The following is a 24,819-nucleotide window of genomic DNA, read 5'->3' on the forward strand; positions in this document are numbered from 1 at the left end:
AAATGCTCATGTAATGCATTGTGCTGCATGTGTACTAATAATTGTCACGTAGGTGGTTATAGATCACACAGGAATAATTGTCCTGCAGTTAATATGACAGATTCTCTACAGATTCTCTTCATGATGGCAAGATTTTTCTAAGGTCAGACCTTAAACTTTACTTTGGCACATGGAGAGAAGAGGTGAATTTAAAATTCATGAACACTTGTTGTACAGGAAGCTGGTATTTTATGTTTAAATGCTTAGGGAGGGTATTTGTTACCATCCAGATATTTAGTTGGTAAATAGTTATTTTCAGTTTCAAAGTTTTTTCTAGTAGCTGCATAAGCTTTTCCCAAGAATTGTAGAATCATATAATAGTTTTAGCTTAATTTTTGAAGTTAGCAAGAGAGATGATATTTCCCAGAATCACAAAATATTCTGATTTTGAAGGGACCCCTAGGGATCATTGAGTCCAACTCTTAACTAAACCACTAAAAATTAGCTTGTTTCAATGCAGGAAAAGGCTGAACTGAATACAGAGGGTGTATAGACTAATATTTTTCTCATAGAGATTCCTAGACTGTTGAAATATAATCTATTCTTAAATTTATAATCTATACTTAAAAATTAGAAGAAAAACACCCCAAACCAGAAAGAATACCATGACTTCAAACAGTAGTTTATATGCATTAAATATGTAAAAATACAAGAAACTGCTGTTCAGAAACCCAATAGATCCAGACAGAGAAAATAAATTTTCCTCATCTGTGACAGGTTTTTCATTTCAGCACACTGTTGAAAAGTTCAGACCTTAAGAGGTCAGAATTCATTCATTTCTCCCCTGGAAAGAGAATTCAGCAACCTTCTATAAATATCATAACCAGAAAAGTTTTTTTCCCCAATATTCAGCTGAATGTTCTTAATAAATCCCATAATCCTTCCATAATTTTAAATGTTATGAATGACCCTAAAGGCTGGTGATTTGAGTAGCAAATTCAATTTCTGAAATACTGTAAGTCTTCCAACATTTTTTAAAGAAAACCTGAAGTATTTATGCTTTCCATCACTTCATACACAATTTTAATGACAACTTATGAAATTTAATAGTTTTGAAACCCACAAGCCAGACTTTCTTTTCAGGATACTTTTCCTTTTCCTAGCACATGAATGTGTTTGGCATTTCAGAGGCCACACTCCTGTAAGAAGTACAGGAAAGTCTGGATGAGGATGTTTCAGATAATTTGGCTTTACTGATCAGTGCTGCAATGGAAAACATCCTCGCTTAGAAACTTGGTTTCTCCTGCTGGCCTCAATAACTTCTCTTTATTGCTTCCAAAGGGTCTTGTGAATTGGGATGCACATGGAAATATCCCTGAGCCTGGGATAATTAGGGACAGCCAGACTGAACTGAGTTGTGGGGTTTGGTTTGCTTTTGTTGCTTTATTTTGGTTGGTTTTTTTGGTTTTTTTTTTAATTGAGAATTAATACTGAGCTACACCGAAAGCAATTTTGATTGAACTGACTATCAGAGTAAATTCTCTTTAGCTCTATGTGTGTGCTATGAAAATATTATTTTGTTTGACCATTGCTGTTTTTCAGGTTTCAGACTTTATTGTGGTAGCAGGTTAAATGGGAGTTTTGTTGTTAGTCAAATACTAAAAAAATACTAAAAGGCCCTTAAAAAAGTGCTGATTTTTTTTGCATATAATTCAATATAAAGGTAATACATTTGCAATTTTAAGGAATTGTCATATGTTACCACAGGCATAATAGCAATATATAAATGAGGTTATTTCCATTAAAAATGTTGAGTTTGTTCTCTGCTTCTGTAGTGGCCTCTGCAAATTAGATGTACCTTTGTCCTTTGTAATGAACCTGTAGGAAGCTTCTGATTTTGTAAGGCAGTAGTGTTGGACAGCTGAATTAGTTCTGGTGTATTTCAAGCAATAAAAAAAACACTTTTATGAATCAGATCTTCCAGTGCTTCTCTCTGACTCGCCTCTTGTACTTTGAGCTGCTGGCATTTTTTAAAACAATCAGAAGGATGGCAATATGATAAATCTAAGCAGTCTGTATTGGATTAAAGAAGAAATTAACGCAGGGCATTCAGAGAAGAAACAGTGTCAAAATGAAGGTTTGTCATTGGCCAGTTTTGATTAGATGTCTGTCAGGTTATTTTAAAATTTAAAAGTGCTGAATTGAACTGTGCTATTACAGTTTAAGTATCCTTCTTGCAAGGCAACATTTGAGGACGATGCAGAGGAGGACCTGGACACCATCCAGAAAGGACTTTAGTAGTGGAAATGATGAACTTCTACAAGACGACTCAGCACTTGAGAATGGAAAAAGTGGTGACAGCCTGTGGGGTGGGCTGAGGCTGCTTGAGTGTCAGCAACTCACAGAAGAACACAGCTACAGTAGCTGGCTCAGTGATCTGTGTGTCAACAAGGCAAGCACAGGACTGTGCACCAGGCACAATATTTCAGCAGAGAAGAAAATATTGCTAGCATTGTGCAAACTCTTGCTAAGACCTCATCTGGAGTTCTACTCACAGTTATGGTTACTTTTGTTAAGGAAAGTTAGAAGTGCAGTAGGCACTAGGAAGAGATTCTGAAATGAGAGATCCTGTCATTTAAAAAAAGTGTTTAGTTGGACTTGCATTGATCTATGTGAGAGAGTAGAGAAAACAGTATGTAAGCTCAGTTTTGTTAGTAGGACTGGCAGATTTAAAGTGGACATTAAAAGTCATAAAGGGGAAGTCTAAAATATAACCAGAATGCAGGAGGTGTAGGGAGTGGTTAATGCATCTGCATTCACCTGAGGGTGTAATTTCATGAAGGAGTTTTTGACAACAGTGGTGGCTGACATATTCCCATTTTTATTACTCATCTTGCTGTGTGTGCTGCATCCAACCAAAGCCAGTTGTGGCTGCAGCACAGATAACAAACACAGTGGGGGCAGCTGTGTGTGGATTTACCCAGGGCTGCCAGATCAGTTCCTTTGCTCCTCTGCACGAGTGCAGGTGTGAAGGAGGGGTGCAGGTACCACAGGGGGCTGTGGGACCCTTGTAGGGTCATTGTAGGACCCTTTTAGGATCATTGGGGTCTGAAACAAGGCTCAGCTTTAGCAGCAGCAGTGCTGCTTTGTTAGACCTTTGTTTGACCTCCTGTTCCTTCCTGGGTCTGACTATCTGGACACAGCTCTTTGCACAGCTGCACTTCAAGCCAAACCAAGCATCTGCCCTGACTGAAAAACAACACAGTAAAAAAAGGAAGAATTGGTTTGTTTGGGGTATTTTGAGCAGTTTTAGTTTCTCCTTTGATTTGGCTGAGTGTAGCCATGCCCGGGCTGTTCTGGGATGGTGGGGCTGCTGGTTTGGCCAGTGCTCTGCTGAAGGAATCCTGGTGAGGCCACAGCCTGGGATGGATGGAACAAGGCTGTGCTACACATGAATGGGATAAAAAAGTTCTCTGAATGGAAAAACATAAAAATAGTGATCATCATCTCCAACTGATGAGCTGAGTCTAAAGGTGCTCTACAACATCTCTTCTTTTGAAGGCAAAGCTGTTATTTTTAATATATTCCCTTTTGTTCCTGTAATTGAAGTGCTTTTTCTGACACATTTGTTCATTCTTGCTGCTTTTCTCCTCACTTTTGAATGATTTAATACCTAAAGTAGTTCTACATTTTTTTTTCTGTTTTCATTCACTTCTTCCTGTTCTTCTTTCTCCACAAGGAGGAGAAACAGGCAAAAACGCTTGGTCATGTATTAAAGGAGTCTGTTAGAACAGCATCAGCTTTTCTGAACACTCTTGAGCTGATGCTTTTGATTCAGCTGCTGGCATCTTGTGAAGTGTTGCAAGATGTTTGAGTGTAAAAATAAAATTTTGAGGATTTTGAGTCTATGCATTTATTTCAATACTCACAGTGGAAATACATCAGTGGACAAAGCTCTCCTTATTTCTCCCCTCTCCTGTTCAAGTACTAGAATCTGTGCTTTGGTTATCAGTCTTCACTGGCCCAAAATCACTTCTTGTGTGAGCTGTAGATTCTCATCTACCTCAAGGTCAACCAGAGAGAAAGTTATATTTGTCATCAGTTGCTTGAGTTCTTTATTGGTGAGGGGACAGAATGTTTCATTTCAGCTTACTGAACCAATTTTGATTCTTCTTTCATACCAAGAGTTAAAAAACTAGTCAAAAAAACCTTATTGCTAAGTTCCATTTTCTGAGATCCTGATAATTATTTATACCTCAGGGAAATGTCTCATCATTTACCTGTGTATGCTTATAGTGCATACATGCCCAAAAATCATTTTTGTTCCTTCTTTCATCCACCTGGTAATGGGAATCAATCATTTCCTTGAAGATTAATTCTGGAATCATAGTTTTGGACCCATGTGCTGTTCTAGGAAAATGAAAAGAGTGTCCAGTGTGTAATCTTGCAGAAAAAAAAAAAGTAAATTAGCAGTGAATCATTGGAAACACTCTCAAGGAGGAAATGAGCTGAAAAAGGAATCTGTGGAGCCAAGAGCCTGAACTCCTTAAGAAGTTCTACTTAGTAGCTACTTGAATTTGAGGTCTTGACCTTTGCTAGGAAATGACCTTTAATGAGTTGAAGAATAGGAAGGGAGGGTTTGAGCTTGGGCTCTTGAAGGGCTCTCCTGTGTCTGGAGCTGTGGATTGTGTTTGGGGCAGTCCCCACAGTGCAGTGCCCCCAGGACCTGGGGATGCTGTGCTGTCCCTTCCTGGCTGTGCCATGGGGCCCCTGAGATGTCACCCAGCAGCTGCTCTTGGACCTTTCTCCACAAGGCCTTGACAAAATGCATTTCCTATCTCTGTACCTGCCACAGCTGCAATTCTTTTAAGATCATGAAACCTCTTGCTAAAATATTTATTGAAAACAGATTTTGCTTGTCTCTGTGTTGGAGTAAATCATTATTTGGAAATGCTTGTTTTTGAAGAGGGAGATTGTTTGTTTGTTTTCTTAAAAAAACAAAACAAACCATGGATATATCATTTTTGATAGCAACAGGTGCATGTTTTGATAAAATTTATTAAGCACATCACTTCAGAAGTACTCTCCAGCTTAAACCCTTTTGTGACTCCGTGAATAAAATAGGAGAATTGACAAGGGTAGGGTCAATGTTAACAGGTAATTGTGGAATTCAGAAAATGAAGTATATGTAAACATAAAAATACTTTTTGAATCCCTTGTGTATGAAGAATGTTGCAGGTCCCTGATGCTGAAATATTTATTTCATGATAATAGAATAGCAAATTTAGTGAGCATCTTATCTCAATGTTCTTCCTTTTCTATCCCTTCAATATCCCAGCCAGTCAGTGTAAAAGAAGAGTTGTTTACAACCTACAGGTACATTAAAGATATTTTTACATACCAGCATCTGTTTGTAATGGATGCCTAAGAGATTTAGTAGATATATAGAGTGACTGATAAAATGGTTGTGATTTTTTTGCTTGATAAGAAGAAAAATCAGACCACAAACTTCCCATTTTATTGGTAGAGGTGGCTGATCATTAATTTGAGGATAGCTTATTCCCCTTTTAGCTTGGAGATATGAAAGACAGGACAACGGAAAAAATCTCTTTTGGCCTGTATTTTGCTTTTATACTGACAAAACCATGGAAACACGATTCTGAACTACTTCAGAAAATCTCTAAAATTGAAGGTAAATATTTTTTCAGTTTGCTGCATGAATTCCAAGCATACCCTGAGGTTTTCTTGGGGGGTATTTCCCTTTCACAAGCGCTGGAGTGCTGCTCCTTCTCTGGGTTTCTTGTGGATGGAAAGCAATGGTTAAGATTTGGTGTTAAATACTCTTTTTTTTTTTTCTCTTGGAATAACATTAAAGTATCTATGAATATTCATATTGGGGTGAGATCCAGTGAACTGCTGTCTTGTTCTTTGTTCTTTATAGGTTTCACCCCAAAGCCAAGTTTAAACATAGACTTGGTTTCAAAGATGTGAGCAGTTGAAAAGTAGAAATGGATAGAATGTGATAGCAATATTGCTGTCTGGGAACTCAGTTTCATGGCTTGTACTGGGATATCTAATTTTCCAAAGTATCACATCTTCAACCCAAATGTTCCTCTGTGCCATAGTCATCCTAATGCATTCTTTTAAATTTTCCTTTGAGAATAAAACAAAAAGTGTCAACCCAGCATTGCCAGTGATGGCTTTCTAAATGTGGATGCCTTCTAATCTGAAGTGCTATTTCACAGAAAGGTTCAATCACTATTTTAAGCTGCAGTGCCATGTGTAAATGAGCTGATACAGTGACTAATTGGAGGTTTAATTAATTCTGGAAATACTTAATTTTCTAAAGAGGTCCAATAGAAGGCAAAGGGAAAGTTAAAGAACAAATCTATGTTATAAATTTTGTAGACGAGTAAAGAAAGAAAAAGATTTGTCTCTTTAAATGTAGTAGCAAATTGTTTTCTTCCCAATAATTTTTATCAATTGGAATACAATTGTTTTGAAAGTATTAACCATGTTAATACAAAGCAGTGTTTGCTGATTAGGTAAGCGAATAAATAAATAAATAAATAAGAAAAAATAATCTGGGTATAAATGTCTTTTTTTTATGTGTATACTGCAGTGGTATCTTATTCCAACAAACTGACAAAACCTTTTTTAGAAAACACTGATCTTGATCTAAACACTTCATCTAAAATGTTGAATTAAGGTGACTTTAAGACCTGTGTTGCATGTTTCAAGTTCTTAACTATTAAATCTTTTTAAATAAGGAAAAGGAGTCCTGGGCCTTTTACTTGGGATCTTCTAAATGGAAGATCCTTTTTAAGGGAGGAGATATTGCTCATTATTTGAGGGGTTTTTGTCTGTCAAAATGTTCAATTTGTATTTCTTACCTTTTTTTTTAAACTTAATGAAAAAAAAATTAGAGAGCCAAAACCTTGTTTTAATTAAGTTCCTCAAAAAATCACTTGGAAGAGACGTTGAGCAAGTTCGTGATGGTCTGCAATGATCTAAAATCTCAAATTTTGAGGCTCTGAAGCAAAGGGGTTCAGGAAGTTTCTTTACAGGAATTCCATTCCCACAGGTGGGCTCACCTCATGGAGGGACATGGGAAGGCAACAGGCTGAGGAATATTCCAACCACAGCCAGTTCTCCTTCTTGCAGAGCACCAGGGATTGAAGGAAAGGAGACAGGAGGCAGAACAGACAGATAAACTGACAAGATTTTAGTATAAAAAGATAGTGTGCAATATATTGGTTTATGATCGTTGTCCTTGAAGTCCCAATGACACACAGAGTAAAATAATTTAAAGTGAAGGAGATGATAAAAAAGGCTTTGATGTTATCAAAGTTTTAAGGTTTTATTCTTATTCAGGTGATGTACTCCTGAAGGAGAGAGTAATTAATAATTGATTTTCCTCAAGTTTGTGTCTACCTGATAGAAAATGAACTGCTCTGTAAAGTTACCATCAGAAGATAGTTTCAGTGGGGTTAAGGTTACATCAGGCCTGCTTTGCTAATTTGAAATTTTGGACTAATGAAAAGACCTGAGACAGCCTCTCTAGCATTTTAATCCACATTTCTGGCCTATATGTACTCACTAACCTCCTCAGTAATGTAACTCTTGGATTTCCATCTGCATAAGACAGAAAAACCCATCATGAATCCCAGCTTCAGTTTAAGTTGATACATTTTGGATTTTGCCATACACTGTAGGTGGCACTCCAAGTGTTCCAGGTGTTGGAATTTGCTGCTGCGAACCTTGATAAAATATCAGTGAAGGAATCATCTGTCCTTAGTTCTTGCTCGCATGTTTTAAGGATCCTCATATTGGAGCTGCTGTAGTCCCTGGTGTGCCAGCTGTCTGCAGGGAAAGATTTTGTAACCTCGGGTTATGTCTGTTAGAGGTAGCACAGAGAGAAGTGAAATATAAAGCACATGAACAGAATTACAGTTTGTGTGACTTGGGAAATGAAGTCTTACACAGCTCAGTTACTCCTAATAAATAAGCAGTCTTATCTATCTCTGACAGCTTTGGTCATCTGTGTCTGGGGTTACAGTTGTTCCTTCCCCAGTCTGTGTCACCTCTGTACTTCAGATCTGTAAAATTTGAGCTGCAGGGTTGGCAAAATGAGCTTTAGAAATTGTCATTTAGCAAGGATGTGATACACATTCCCCATCTGCAGGCACAACTGTTGAGCAGTTCCTCATCTCAGCTGAGAGGTGAATTGTTGTCCTTCCTTTCCTCACTGGGTGGTTTCAGTGCTGCGACTCAGGGTGGCCTGAAAGATTTTTGTGTTGGGAAACAGGGATTCTGGTTTCCTGACTCAGGTTATACAGCAGCACCGTGGGCTGTTAGAACTTCATTTGTAAACTTGCTGTGTGCCATTGCAGCTGGAGAGGAATAACTGCAACCGTAATTTATTAAAAAGTTCCTTTGTGTTACTTGCCACATGGAAGGGATGGTGTCTGCTTAATTGATCAGGGCATGTCTCATGAGTGATTTAAAATTACTTAAAATTGAACTGAACAAGCTTTTGTTGTGATGCTATTGTCATGGGATGTATTCATCTAATGTAGTGTCTTAACACTGTTTTGAGGGTCTGTATAGCTTGAGTGTCAGAGAGAGTGTTTTGAAAAAGTTGCAAGTCTGAGGTTTGTAAATAGCTAAGTCTTTCTTCAGGTTGTGTTTTAAAGTATTTTTATTTCTGTATGAAATTGCTGTATTGTTTCAATAGAGTTTCAATGAGTTAATTGTGGGTGTCAATGAATTCACACAATCATAAAATGGATTGGTTTGGAAGGGACTTTAAAGATCATTTATTTCCAACTCAATTCTTGTATTCTGCGCTTTACAGCACATTTCATTTAATTAAGAGTCTTTGACATTTCTCAATCCAAGTAGAGAAGCTTCTGTCATAATCATAGTGTAGTTTCAATATGGCCATAAATTTTGAGACTTTAGGGGTGTCTCTGTACCTTTTCTGTTACAGAACTGAATAAAATTCTCTAAATTTTTTGTCCCAGATTTAATATGCAGGAAGGAAATTGCTCAAGTCAGGATTTTAAAATGTTAATAGATAATGGAAGAAGAAATCAGGGCATGGTGGTACAAGATAAAGGTGGGTTACACATGGATCTAATCCTCTCAGAACTGCAGTTTATTGGCTCCTTTTTGATTTATGATTCCTCCAGCTCTCTTTGCCTGCTCAAAGCACATACACACACTGTGGGGGCCGGGTGAGCTCTCCTGCCCAGGCTTGGCAAAACTAGGAGATAAAAAAGTAGCTGAGGCAACAGTGAGAATTTCTGATATTTGTAGTTTCTGAATTTACAGAATTTGAGGATCTGCCTGCAAGTAAAGAATATGGTCTTGTGAGGAATCTCTGCACTCCAGATCTACTCTTCTATATCAGAATATGTTAAAAGCATTATTTCATGTATCCAGAAAGGCTTGGGGGGCAGGGGGGACGACACACAAAACAGCAATGAAAACAAAAAGGATCATTTGAATTAAATCTGTTTAGTTTCCAGTGATTCATGAGAATTAGGAGTGAAAGGAGGTGTTGCCAGCATTATTCCAAAGCTGTGCTTTAGGTTTTGAAATATTTTTAGGTTAGCATAATCTAAATGTATTGATAGTGTTTTAAAGCAATTTTACTTTGAATGCTAAAAGAGGAAGCAGGAGCTTGGAATAAGAAGGTGACACTGATCTGTTAAAGTGGAACTTTTTAATCTAAAATGACTTTTTTGAAACATGGAGGGAGGATTCTTTGCCAATAGCTGTATCCTTCCAATGCCAAATGAAATCAGTTGAATCTTTTCCATGTAATGATGAAAGTGGATTTCTATGCATTAGAGGCTTAATTGATCATCTTTTAAAAAATATCTGTGGTCATTTTTGGTAAAGGACCAAATACTGAATAATAGTGGGGTGTGGATTCAGAAGAGAAAATAGCCATCAGTATGGGGGATTTCATCGTGTGTTTGGAGCAAGGAAAGAGGAAAGAAAATAAACATGCATTTTCTTGAGTAGTTTGTTCTGAGTACATCATGTGTCCATAATTGTGATGATAACTATCTTCCTCACTGTGAATATTTAGACTGGCATTCATTAACTACTTCTGCAATTCATGTTCTCAGAAATAATCCAATTTCAAGAAATCATTGCAAGTATGTTGAACATTGAAAGAGTACAAAACCTGGAGTTTAGCTTTGTGAGTACAGGTTTGGTAGTGTGATGGATTACACACTTCAGATCATCTGGTGTGTAAAGGAATACCAAAAGCCAGTTATTAAGGCTTGTAAGTGCCCTCAGAGGGACATTTCTGCCTCCTCAGGGTACCCTTTATTTTGAGAATGGTGTTGCTTTGCAATCCCATTGCTCAGAAACGTGTCAGCTAACTTCCAGTCCGTTGTTTGAATGGAAGAATTTTTCTTTCAAGCTGTATTAAAGCATTTATTTCACTCAGCAGGTGAATGTTCACTCAATAAACTCTGAACAAAGGCTCTTTCCATCCTCAATTTTTCCCTCACATCTTTTTGAGAAGACTTCAGAATGGATTTCTTTAGAACTCACATGTCTGTCATTACATAAGTAGCAGTAAAAGAGGATTGATTTGCCACAGCTAGTGCACTCCTGAAACAATCCTATTGTGTTTTCATAACACATTTATATTTCATGTTTGAAAGCTTGACATACCCTGTTTATCTGATTGTATTGGTTGTTACTAACATTGGACAGAAGATTCCATACTAGAACCTAAGGCACCAAAAACTTAAATCACCTACTAAAAGGTGGTTCCAAAAATACATATTTGTGCTGATGGTTTTTAAAAGGTTGTCATTGTTCTAACTGATGTTTTGGCAAATGTAACTTCAATATCAAAAAATAACCACTCTTTTTTATTTGAGTGCAATAGTGACATTTGTCTGAACTAATTTTAATCTTTTCATTTCTAACTTCTGGGATTCTCCAAGTGTCATAAATGAGAGAAAATCATGAGGTTTTGTGGAATTTCAAAGTATTGTAATGGAGGTTGTATCTAGTGATGCCAAACTTGAAATAAACCTAGTTTGTGTAAAACAGACAAACTGAAACAGCTCACAATTCTGTTATTCTTGATGTTGTCCATTATCCTTTCAGATTAGGACTGAAAGAAGAAATGGGTTTCTCACCTCTATTTCCCCCCATTTGGATTTTGCATCTAAATAAGCTCCACTTAAAATTTAATAATGATGATGTCAGTTGCATATTACATAAGGTTTCTAAGAGTATAGCCTTTCTGAAGGGGCAGGGCAAGAGAAATGTCTTTAATACAGGAAAATACAGAACTCATGATGTTCTTCACACCAGTCAATGGTCGGAACCATTAATTTTACATTTAACGGGCAGCAAGGACGAGAGGTATACTCTGTGTAAATGCTACACCTGAATGCACAAATCAAAACCTTGTTGAGAAGCAGGGAATTGTGGCCCAGTGAGGAGGAGGAGGGTGGTTTTTCACGGCTGGTCTCTGTGTTGCAGGGGTCCCTTCAGCGTCGTGCGGCGATGCATCAACAGGGAGACGGGGCAGCAGTTCGCCGTCAAGATCGTCGATGTAGCAAAATTCACTTCAAGTCCTGGATTAAGCACAGAAGGTAAGAATTAATAATTAAGCAAACTCCCAGCAGACAGCTTTTTTTGATTTGTCAGCCTTTTCTGTGTTTGCTCTCTTTATGATGCTTTCTGGTTTATGTTTTCTAGAAGTTTTAAAGCAAGGTTGTATATCTCAAAATTAGCTTAGTGCTTGCATTTCTAATTTTTAGTAGTTTCTACATTCATTCAGTGGTGATCATAAATACTAGAAAGATAGTTAGGTCTAAGCCATTTCTATTTTTGTTTGGATTTTTTTTTTGTCTTAAGAATGTGAATTTTGTAAAGAAAAAAGGTGGTTCTGAGTCAAAAAAGCATACACAGGAAGTAAAGCAAGACCACATGAGTTTTGGTTATACTAGTCTAGATTTAGCAAGTAATTTGCTCTAAATGGGGGAAGACTTGCTATTAAAGTGCAAATTATATAAAAATATATTTTTATGTAGTCAGGATTACAGGCAATGATGCAGAACTGCTACAGTGTAAACCCAAGGCTGTAACTCTCTAACATTTCCTGCTTTAGAGTAAAACAATCTATGTTGAATACACAACGTGTGTGTGCATAAAGTTTTTCTTTTACCCTACAAGGAGAAGAGCATTGCCAGCTGAGTGACACTTGCTGAATTCTGCATGTCCTGTATATTTTTTTCTGGAGATAATATTCTTTTGTACAGTACTGTTTTTGGGGGGTTCCACTGATGCCATCAAAATCCTTGTAAATCCTACTTCAGCAAAAAAGGATCAATTGATTTTGTTGGTGTTTATAACAAACAGTATCTTGAGCCTTAATGATTAGCTGGATTTATAAGATAAATCACAGGTCTTGCTTCAAATTTTACCAGATATTTTCATTTAATAATGCCATTGCTTTTTCTTTTTTCTAGCCCTATAACAAAATATAAGCCACATTTTCCACAATATTCAACTTCTGATTAGCTCCATCATGGTTTTGGCACGTTATACTAAAACCATGGCATTCTGAGCTACTGAATGTTTATTAAAATGATTTGATACTTTTTAAATAAATTGTGCCCAAATTCTTTTTTTTCTAAGCCTCATTTGAACTGCTGATGATATTACACATTTCTGCCTTTGGTGGAATATTACCTTCCTGGCTCCATGACAGTAAAATTCAACCTTTTGAGGCCTTGAAGAATTTCTGAAAGGGAAAAGTCATAGGCAAAAAAGAAGGGACTCATCCGGAGGAAAAGAAAAGCCAACAGTAAAAATAGATTAACTGGAAAAAGGATAAATGTGGATGGTTTGCAATTTCTGCCTGGGTCTAAAGAATAGGCTTGGGAGTGTATTAAGAACTCTGGGGTTTTTCCAATTCCACTTTTGTTGTATTGTTGTAATTTTAATTCAAGGTAGCAGATCACTGAGGTACGATCACAAACGTTTTCTGGGTTTAGTGGTGCTTTGTTTTGTTTTGTGGTTTTGGATTGTTGTTTGGGTTTCTTTGTTTTTGTTGCTTTGGGGTTGGTTCTTTAAAAGGTTTTGAATTGTTATGCCTTAGATTTGTTATATTAAGATACAAAGACACATAAATGTCTGAGCATGGAACAAGTTCTTACCTCTACATACGAATGTGAATTTTTTCACAGACTCTTTCCATCTTCTGTACTGTTTGTTTTTCCTGTTTTTCATTGGTTTGTTTTTTAGTTGGGTGGTTTTTGCACCTCTGCTCTATCTAGGTTCTAGGGGGGTTTTAAAGATTTTTTTTCCTAGTTTGTTTGTTTATTTCTGATGTGGCATTCCTTAAGCACACTGATGGGCAGCCGCTGTGGTGGTATTGGTATAAAGTAAATATACCTGTGAGGAAGCTGTGCTTGTAAACTGTGTTAAAGTGTGAGCTGTAATGAAGTGATAAGATTAACCCTTGGAGATACTCTTTACCTTGAAGTTTTGACCTCTGCAAATTCAATTTGCTCTTGAAGGTTATTTTTGCACAACTCCACCTCCAGTCTTTCTTTGAGGCACAGGAGTGGGAGAACAGGACATTCTGCAGTGAGGGAGCTGATGACAATTCAAATAGATCTAGAGTGCTTAGAGGTAAAGGTCCCAATATGCCTCTACACTTTGAGATGAAATCTAAAACGTTTTTGTTCTTGAGTGCTTTTACATAAATACCCCTGTAGGATGGTGTGTTTATGGGTAAGAAGTTCATTTTTGTTTGTCATCAGTGTACTCTTGTGGCAAAGGCAGAGCAGAGCATTGCAGAGGTGCAGCCAGCGAGGCAAAGCAAGAGATTGTTCCTCTGTTCATCCCTTGTGGGGCCACACCTGGAGCACTGTGTGCACTCCTGGTCTCTCCAGCACAGGAAAAGCAGTGATGTGCTGGCAGGAGTCCAGCAGAGATGGACTGAGTTGGTCAAGCCTTAATAAGAGAGATTGAGATGAGGTTTGGTGCTGTCTTCAATTACTTCATAAAAGGATATAGAGAAGATGGAGCCAAACTCTTGATTTGGGCACACAGTGAAATGACAAAAGGCCATGTGGACAAATTGCAACATGAAGAAATGCAAATTAGGGAGAAAGAAAAGAAAAATCTGCACCTGATTACACAGAGAGCTCATGGAGAACATCCTCAGAGGTGCTCAGAAGTGGATTACACAAGGCTCCAAGCTGCCAGGTCTATTTTGACCTGCTTGGAGCAAGAGTTTGGACTAGGTCACCTCCAGAAGGTCCTTCCAACCTAGATGATCCTGTGGTGTTTGTAGCAATGTGTAATCTGTGGGCCAATATAGTTCCAATTCTGCATAGGGAGAAAATTTAGGCATAGCAATACTGTGCTAAAAAGGAGATAATTTAAAACTAGTTTTGATACAGTTTTTTAAAACTAGTTTTGATTTCATTAACCTGTGAGACAGCTGGGCATCAAATATGTTTTAAAGGGACTGTTTTCTAAACAATTCATTTAGAAAAGTACATACTGGTGTCTTACAATAATGGTATCTCCTTACCAGGGTAACAAAACCAAGCTGAAATGCTTCTCTAGGCTGATGTGTTACCAGTTGGTGTTATTGTGAGCATTTGTGGCACATGATGGAGTAGCCTCTAGCTCATAAGACAAACTTTTATCAGGTATGGTGTTCTTTCCATAAGGCTGCTCAGTACTCACAGCATGTGTAGACACAGACATCTCAAGTGATTTTTGTGTCTTGCTGCATCTCTGGAGTGGTTTGATAATAGCAGGGAAAATTAATGCAAAGTAACGATGCCAGACAGCTAGCAAATCTAATCTAGGCGAAATTCTATTGGATTTATGTATTAGTATTCATGATCTTGCATATTGTGTATCATCAATCTCTGTAGTGTTGTAATTCAGCCATATTAATGAAGTATATTGACACCTTGTCACTGCTCAAGTGGCCACGTGGTCTGCTGGATTAATGTTGGATATTTTACATGTTGACAGATTCTACTACAGTTCACTCATATCACATAGATACAAAGAAATCAAAAATAAGAAAATGTGAAGGTTGAATATTTTTAGACATAAGAGTCTCTTTTTTACTGTTCAGTTGAGAGAATCCATGTGGAAGAGCACTTGATGCTCTCAGAAGCCAGTAGTAGCAGACTCATTGAGGTCTAAAAAAATATATCAGTGTAAATAAACTTAGTTTCAAGTACAGCTCTTAGTTGCTATACTCAGAACTTCTGGTATAGAAAACGCTGAGAAACATATTCCTTATTTCTGAGTTTGTTACAGCTCACATCTTGGTTTGATTGTCCATTTTTTCTGCAGCTCTTTTCACATCCCATGCATTTTCTCTTGTATTTTGTTTCAGCTTGCATGTCTGATTTTTAGTTACCTTCTCTAACACCAAATATCTCTGAAGTGCAGCCACCATTTCCCAGGAACAGAATGGTGATCAGTCCTTACTACTTAGAAGCCAATACACATTACTTATCTGCCTTTTCTTGAATCTAGATTGCTTTCTTGTAACATGCTGAGTGTTTTTTATAGCAATTTAAAGGGCAGTGTTTTGTGCTCATAGTGCATTGAAGTTGTTTTTCAGAATTTAATTCAACATATATAAGGTTCTCTTACCTGTAGTTCATTTCTGTAGAAATGTCCTCACAAAGAAAGTGGTTACCAGTTCTTCTCCAGTCTTCTAATACTCTACATGTTATTTATTAGGGTGGTGTGTGTGGTTGATACACGGGTTTATATGCAGTCAGGCCATGGGAAGCTGAATGAATCAGCTGATAAGGACAGATTGAAGTTTCCTTCAGAACCCAAACTGGTTGTTCTGGAAGCAGGCTGTGAAAACAGTCTGCAAAATACCTTTGTCTGTGACAAAGGGCAAAATTGTAACCAAGAAAGCAGTGTTTTCAATACAGTTCTTTGACTACTACTAGCACAGAGAAGGGCAGGATAATGGAACCAAAAGTGATCTTGCTGTGCATCATCCACTTTAGGAGAAAAATTCCAAAATTATTTGATGGGGCATTGGAATGAAAACTGGGAGGGTTTTGTCATGTTTCAGTTGTTGTCTTCGGGGGTCTTTTTCCCCACAAAGGGGCCCACAGATCTTATCCCTGACTAACTTTCAGCTTGTGAGGGATTTTCTTAAAGTTGAGACCTTACTCTTGTTCCACTTATTTCATTAAACATCTTGCCCTTTTCAGTTTTCTTATTTTTATTTATTTAATCTATTTAGATTTCCATTTTTTAGAATAATTTTGTGGGGGCAGTGTTTTCAAAAGGCTTTATTTAGTTCATAGTGGAATTGCATGACAGTATCTTTAGCTTTTGGAAGCTGTAGTGAATCATAAGTTATTTTTCACAAAAGTATATGTAAGATTCTGCACTTCCCTCTCTGCGTGCTTTCAAGGGTTTCAGAAAAAACTGTACTGTCAGCATTGAGCTCATCTCTTTTGAGTAAAAAATACTACAAATCTGTATGTCATCATATTTCATGATAATGTACCATATATAGACTGGATTTGAAGAAAGAACGAGTGACTCATTGCCTTTGATTTCGAAATACCAACTAATCTGGAATTTCTGGTCATTGTCAGTTCTGTGTTGTACCATATTTCACAGATAAGGGCAGGTGCCTTCCTTCTGTGTGACATTACTGGGCCCACACCTGAACTATTGTGCCCAGTTTGGGCCTTCATAATTTGAGCTGGAAAGGTCCCTGCAAAGGACCTTTGATAATCAGATAATCAGGAGCCTGCAGGACACGATGGACAAAGAGAGGTTGAAGAAGCTGAGTTTGGTTGGTCTGGTGAAGAGGAGCCTGAGAAGGTGTTTAATGTGGTCTTCAAGTACAAAAATGTCAGAGCCAAACTGTCCTTGAGTGGAAGCTGCTGGAACACAGGGAAATGGCCAGGAATTGTTGCTTGGAAGGCTCAGGTTCAGGTTGGACATGGTTTTCAAGAGTTTGCTCAATGAAATCACAGCAATCCTGACCCAGTGTGTGCAGTAATCTCATGTTGAGTGGGGGTTGGACCCAATGTCCATCAGAGGTCATTTCCCACCAGCTTTTATGTGATCTAATGAAAACAGTGTGAAGGCACCATTATAGGTTTCATTTCATTGAAGGCGGAAAATATGAGGATATTTCAGAGAATTAATAGCTCTGTACCAGCTTGACTTTGCTTTTGAATTCCCATTTTAACCCTATGAGAAGCCATAATCCAAGTATTTAGTGACTGTAGTGTTGCAGGTATAACTGTTACACACGAGTTTTCTTAAAGATTCATCTAGTGTGTGTGTGTCTCAGTGGTGAAGAGCTTGAGGCATCTTTTTATAGACCACAAAAATCACATGGTATTAGTGACACCTCTGTTCATAAGAAAATGCACGAATGTGGAATTTTGAAAAGAAACTCTAAAATCTTGGTAGCTGACTGTCATGGAGTTTATGTTGCTGGTACTTAAAATACCACTGTAGTTTCTGTGTGGGCTGTAAAAACAATAAAGCAAGTTGAGGTAACGAGGTAGGAAGAATTTAAATTAATCATGTACCTGTGGTAATATAAAAGAAAATAAAATTAATGCTTTTTAGGATTTTTTTTTTAAAGAATGTCTGGATCATGATGGAAGGGACCTGTAGTAATTTATGCCTCTCAGGAGGACCTGAAGATCAATACTTGAAGTCACTTTTGATGTTTGTCATTTCAAGACTGCCTTTCTGGGGAATGCATTGTTCCTGTCTCAGCTCTCCTTCTTCCACAATGGGGTAGGACCAGGACCAGGAACTGGTCGTGTTTTGCTACTGGAAATGTTACCTGAGCCTTTCTGAGGGGTTTGCTTCTTTTAACTTAGTGAAGGATTTGAGATTTCTTTGTTTTTCTGGAGAAGTTGTCAGCTGGTTTGGTTGTAAATACAGTTTTTTCTATGAGTACCGATTTCATAAATACCTAACTTCAATAGCTCTGCTGTGACTTTCATAAACAAAGTGTCATTAGAATTAAATACTTCTATGCAGAAGTGTAACATAAGAGATGGAAGCAGGCTTTTCCCCCAGCAGACACTTCTGTAAGTGTGGCAGCATGTTAACCATAGAACAGATCCATGTAAAGGATCACAGGAATGCGTGAACACTCAACAAGGGTTTCTTTCTAAGGGCTCATTTTATCCTTGCTACTGGAAGTCAGTTCACTGCAGGAATGGTCCCCATGTTTTTCTGGTTGTAAATACAGAATTCAGTCTTGGGGCAACGTTTCACTTTTTTTTTAAGTGTAAAATACAGCATTTTGTATTAGGGGTCTTCTCTCTTTTTTTTAGGATTTCCAGGCATGTGCCCAGATACAGGCTTCCAGTGACACTTAGAGGGATACTAAGTGTCACTGACCAAGTCATCATTGTTCTGACCTTGTTTGGAGTCCCAAATGTGATTCATCCCAGGAAGCAAATATGATGTTCTGTATCCAGATCATAAGCAAAGAGTTCAAGAGATGAACTACATGGTATTACTTTACTTCAAGAACATAAAATTTCTGGAAATACTGATGCAAGCATATTAACAGCAGTGTTCATGAAACATTTTTGTTTTCCATCCTCAGCAGTGAAAGCTTGGGAATTTATTACACCCACTTTAAAGCATAAAAGCACATTTACCTAATTTTTTTATGCACTGTTGCTTAAGTAAAAGGAAAATAATTAAGTTTTTATGTGTCTCAAGCAATTGGTTCTTTATTCCTTCTAATCTCCAGAAAAAGGACAGCTTTGTTTGCTGTGTGACTTCAGTCCCTTGCCTTTCAGATGTGTCTGAATTTCTGGGTTTAGTACAGCACTGAACACACATTGGCTCTGTAGGGGTGCTCCTCTTCCTCCCTCTCTTTTAATCTTTGCTGCTCGGCTGCGTGCTGGCTCTGACAGCTTTGTTCTTCTGCTCTTGGTTTCAGTGTGGTGCCAGCAGTGTGAGAAATGACTGCTGTGCCCAGTGGCTGAAGCCACTGTGGACTTGCTGCCAGATGTTTGCCTGACATTATCGTGAAGCTGCTTTTGAGAAAGGTGTTGTGCAGCTGAGCAGCAAGTGCAGGCAACATTTGCCAGCTTTATAAATAAAAATGGTACACTTTACAGGTTTCAAAATGCAATTACATCAAGTGTATTTAACTGGCATTTTAATAAATATTCATTCTAAGAATAACTTATTAGGGCGCTAATTAAAAAATTGCTGTATCTTGGAATTCTTAGAACACATATAATAATGGAAATGATTATGTAATTAACAGTAAACAGAATTTATGCAGCAGATAATAGATAATTAAACTTTTATTTTTGTTACATAACTGAGTGTTCAGTTGGCCTAGTTTGGGGGTTTTTAAGTAATCATAATTGATTAACAAGTGCTCCTACAGTAACATCTCTGTAATCTTTTTTCTTAATTTATATGAGATGCACTAGAACAGGTTACCCACGGAAATTTTGGATGCCTCATCCCTAGAAGTGTTCAAGGCCAGGTTTGGTGGGGCTTTGGGCAACCTGGTCTAATGGGAGGGGGTTTGGAGCTACATGGTCTTTAAGGTCCTTTCCAACCCATACTATCCTGTGATTTTGTATCACACCTCCATATATGTGAAATAAGAAAATATATTCACATTTTTAAACAAGAAAATAAGATCAATGCCAAGAAATATTATTATGAAAACTTCCTTTAAACTTCATGTTGTTTAACTCAGTGAAATAAGGTTTTTCAATTAAAAGTGAATTTCTCTTTATACATATAATATAGGGGTTAGGGACCATTTGATTAAAATCTTTACTGAAATAACTAGTGAATCTATTTGAGCAGTGTATAATATTGAACCATTTTTCAAGGAAATAAACATAATTTATACTCATTTTGATAATTTCAAGTGTTACAGGGTATTTTCTAATTCAGGAGAACTTCAGTGAAGACTTATGTTTGTATATCACCTCACCTGGACAAAAACTGGCTTGTCCTTGAAACCTGTTGTTTGAATCCCATCTGTTTCCAGGAGCTCACAACCATTTAGAATGCAGGTTGCACTGAAAATTAAGCTTTAACATGCTTTAAATTCTTAGTAGGTTTGGTAGAAACATTTTCAGATAGGGCTTGTGATCCAGCATGAATCACAGAAGTGAAAAGGTATGCTGCAGTTAATACCACTTATTCCAAAGAGGATGATGCCTGTGGGTGTACTGAATAGCTTACAAAAGTCTTGGAGATGGCTGTCCCAGCCTTGTTCTGTGGGGGCTTTGCCAGTGGTAAGCCTGTCATTGAAATGCTCATCCCAGTCAGCCACAGGTGCGCCCTCAGCCAGGCACTCTGAATGTGACTCTGCTCTGCAAATCATATCTCCCAAACCACAGTGTGAAAGATTGTAGCTGAGCAGGATTCTAAAGAGCCTAATCCTTGCTCTGCCCAAAAATAAAATATCACAGGTACACTTCACTGCTATTCAAAAAATGCTTTAAAATCTCATACTATTTCAGCCTTGTCTGTCCCTTTACTGAGTATTAGTTGGATGCACAGGACAGTTTAAGAGTATGATGACTTGTGTATTTGCATTTGATATTTAAATATGTGAAGTATGCAGCAAAAGAGATGTCTGAGAGCTCAGTGTTGTGCCAGTCTGAAACAGGCCTGAAGTACCTGAGAATAATGAATTGTTAAATGTACTTAGACAGATGTGCACCCAGATGTGATGGTTTTCACAGAGGTCTCAGGATGAGGGAAGAGATAAGGATCTGACTCCATGTTTCAGAAGGCTGATTTATTATTTTATATGTTATATTAAAACTATACTAAAAGAATAGAAGAAAGGATTTCATCAGAAGGCTGGCTAAGAATAGAAAAAGAATGATAACAAAGACTTGTGACTGACCAAGACAGTCTGGACAGCTGGGCTGTGATTGGCCTTTAATTAAAAACAACCACATGAGACCAATCACAGATGCACCTGTTGCATTCCACAGCAGCAGACAATCATTGTTTACATTTTGTTCCTGAGGCCTCCAGCTTCTCAGGAGAAAAAATCCTAAGGAAAGGATTTTTCATAAACCATGTCTGTGACACCCAGAAGTGCTGACAGAGCTTAGAGATACCACAGAGAGGACATTCAGGATAATCTTGGAGTGAACAAAGAGAAGGAGAGGTGCCCAAGGACTGGAGGAGAGCAGATGTCTCTCCTGTGCTGGCCCCAGGGTGAGCAGGAGCCAGCCATGAGCTTTACCCCTGTGGTAAAGAGGAGCCAGTGGCATCCTGGGCTGCCTTGGGCAGAGTATTGGCAGCAGAGGGAGGGAGGGAGGGAGGTGTCCTGCCCCTCCTCAGCGCTCCTGAGGCCACACTGCACTGCTGGCTCCAGTTCTGGACCCCCAGAACAGATGGGTACAAAGAGAACAGAGCCAGGCTCTTCTCAGTGGCGCCCAGGGACAGGAGCAGAGGCAGTGGCACAAACAAACTTAGGAGGGTCAGCCTCAGCACCAGCAAACACTTTTTAAACAGTGAGAGTGACCAAGCACTGGTTGTCCAGGGGGATTGTGGATTGTTGGAGATAGTCAAAAGCTGCCTGGACTCAGTCCTTGGCCATGGGGTCTTGGTGGCCCTGCTTGAGTTGGACCAGATCACCTCCACAGGTCCCTTCAGCCGTTCTGGGATTCCACTTCATAGCTTTGGTGGGTTGGTGGCTCTGCTGTGAGCCCCTGGCAGCAGCTGAGCAGGGCAGTGTTTGGGCCCTTCCCTGCCCTGCATGCCATTGTTCCTCTCTGCTCCTTTGTGGATGTGCAGATGAGGTTTTATCACATAACATAATGTTTTTCTTTTCTAAAACCCAAATTACAGCATCCTCCAGTGTTTGAGTCAAAATTTGAGTAAAGCAAATGTATTTGAAAAAGAAATTTATGTTGGAGGGATAAGGAAGGATATTCCTGCTCCAGCTATCCTAGAGCAGTAAACAGTGCTTGGAGATTTTACCAAAACAATAAGCCAAATGACAAAGGTGTGTTTCTTCACCCTCTTTGCAAATCAAAGTCTTAATTAAATTTATTTTTAAAAATCTGTAAGTACGCTTTTAAAAATATTTATTCTATAAACATTCTCTAGACTTCATTCTTAAACATTTTTGTCTTTAATTTCTGCATGAATTCATGAGGTATGTCCAACTCCTGTTCTGAAAAATTAAAATGTTTTTCAAAACATTTCTGTCTCTTTACACGCTCTGTACTCATGTAATGAATCCTGGTTCTTGCCAATAGTCCAGAAATAGGCTCTAGCTGTGCTTGCTGGAATTCAGGCTGGTTACAAACACAGGGGAGGAGGATAATAAGCATCAGCTGTATTTTCAAATATTTTCTGTTTGGATGTGCTAGCGTGTATTCTGTTCTGGTTTGTGCAATCAACAAAATTCAAAATTCATTGCAGCTGAGCTGCAGTTTCTGTTAATTCATTGATCCAAAGAGAACCTTTTTTGACTCTTAAATGCTGGGGTTTTTTGTTTTGTGAATCTAAAAATATATGTCACTGTGGTGTGATGAATAATGATCCTTGTGCAATAGCACTGTTAGAATGACAAACCTGTGTGCTGCCATAGCAGTAGGACATGGGTGAAACCCCTCTCTTTAGTGTGAGTTTTGGCTGGGACAGTTTCAATCTTTGCAAATCTTACCTAAAATATTTATTTATTTCTTTTATAAAAGCAAAATTCATGGTTTCTGATGCACAGATTCCTCTTCTTTTGTAGTGTACAGATTTTTCTGCTAAGTTTGGTAGGTATGTCACAATCTTGGGGCAATTTTCCCGTCTGTCAGCTACAAACATTCCTCTTGGAGCTTTTCTGCACATACTGGTGTTTTAATGAGATTTGAAATGAACATGTTTTTGAGCTATAGGCAATGGAAATTTGCAAAAGTAAGGATGTGTTATCAAACCTTAATAAACCCCCTAAATAATTAGTTGGGAGTGAGAATTATAGAGTTTAAAATGTGGGGCATAGTTTTGATCTGTACTGTATATATGTCTGTATATTCAAAATAAATTGAACACATGTAGCATAATCCTCCTATGATCCAGCTGCTCTTCCAGCTGAAAAATGATGCAAGGAAAAAATGGTGAAGCTGAAGACCAGTGACAGAGTGCCACAATTGTACTGCAGTTGTAGAAACACTGATCTCCATGGAAATTTTCATTCTAACATCTGCATCAGCAAATACTTGTGAGTAATACATGAAACATGTAGAAGCTGAGCGCTCTCCATAGTATGTCATTATGTAGGAGAGTGTTTAGTCCAGTTGTACACAGTGCCAAGCAATGGCTCTTTCCCAGGGTAAGAGTTGCTTCAAAAGGGGGAAAAAGAATAGATTTGTAATCTTTTTAAGTCAAGAAAATGTTTGAAAAAAGACAAATATTACGAGAAACAATTAGGTCTACTTCATATGTAGGCAGATGGAAATATTTGTGTTTGCAAACTATCTTCTAAAAGTATCTCTTGGCTATCATACACAGTAGAATACTGAAGCTTTTTAGCTGCTCAGTCAAGAGAAGCATGAAAATTTAAATCAGTCTAAGACCTGAAAGTCCTGAGGAGATCTGTGAACTTGTTTCTTCAAGACTTTTTACATTTTATCTGATGTTCAAGTTCTACCATCCCTACCATCACTTTTCTTCCAGTATATTCCTTGTTTTAATGGAGTGAAAGAAGTTAGGTACAAGCAATAAATTATTGTTTATACAGTTACATTTTAGGTAAAAATTCACTCAATAAAACCTAGAATGAAGATGTTTTATATTAACTAAATTTTATCATTAATACTACATTGAATTTTTTTCTGGTTCTGTGTTTTAAAACATGTATAAGCATAAGTTGGGGAGAGAGACCTTTTTTAACCAGCTCTGTGTGTTGCTGAGCCCTTTCTGGCATGGCATTTTCCAGCTACAAGCCATTTATTTTAATGATGACATTTACCAGGGACAGGCTACTCACACTGAATATATTGTATGCATTTGATTTCCTAATATGAATCCAACCAACAAATACACACAGTGACAGTGAGTAAATTGGCAATGTAAGTAAAATCACTGTGATCTATGGTTGGTTTACTTAAAATCTATGACACAGATTTTCATGGGATGTTGGTTTTTTTTAGATCACTTCATATGAGTAAGATTTATGGTGTGTTTCTTGGTTGGAGGCGGGGGTTTGTTCTATGTATTTCTTTTGCCTACAATATTCAGTGGTCAGGGGTCTTTTCTGTTTTTTGAAGTTGCTGTAGAAAGAAAAGCCCAATTGCAAAAGAGGCTAGTGCTAAAAAGTAATGTTTTGTTGTTTCAGGGTCTCTTAGCATTTGTTAAGGCAGTTAAATGAGAACTTAATTTTAATACTTTAAATAACTGAAAAATTACTTTACAGATATATTCTAAGTTCCACTGAAAGCTCCTAGCACAGTCAGCAGTCTAAACCCCAAGCTTCTTGATTTCTTTTAGAAGACTAAATAAAATTAAATTTTAAAAATACATTTTTATCTACTGTGACAGAACCAGTTACTGCAGATTTCTTAATGTCTTGTCACTTTTAACATTGCCTGTGATATAGTGGCAATTTACATTTGCAGGTCTTACTGAAAATACTGCCTTAGTTTAGCATTAGGAATAGTGAAAATGACTTATGAAATACTACTTTGCCTGAGCAAAGTAGATTTTTTTTTCCTTTGCCAAATCAAATTAGGATTTGAATCCAAGTTGCTGCCACAGAAATGTTTATTGCAATATGTATATGTTACACAT

The 24,819-nt window shown here is 37.7% G+C and overlaps 1 protein-coding gene across 7 annotated transcripts in view; it reads left to right on the top strand.

Moving 5' to 3' along the window:
- The window catches only part of CASK (calcium/calmodulin dependent serine protein kinase), a 185,643-nt gene that overhangs the window by 37,613 nt on the left and 123,211 nt on the right, over nt 1-24,819 (top strand). For all 7 annotated transcript variants that reach the window (XM_054291351.1, XM_054291346.1, XM_054291349.1 and 4 more), the window contains exon 2: nt 11,506-11,618. In XM_054291351.1, coding sequence (XP_054147326.1) covers nt 11,506-11,618 — 113 coding nt within the window. The remainder of the gene's footprint in view (nt 1-11,505; nt 11,619-24,819) is intronic.

The sequence above is a fragment of the Melozone crissalis genome, unplaced genomic scaffold (genome assembly GCF_028551555.1).
Source record: "Melozone crissalis strain CALT ecotype California unplaced genomic scaffold, PUWL_Pcris_2 ptg000090l_1, whole genome shotgun sequence".
NCBI lineage: Eukaryota > Metazoa > Chordata > Aves > Passeriformes > Passerellidae > Melozone > Melozone crissalis.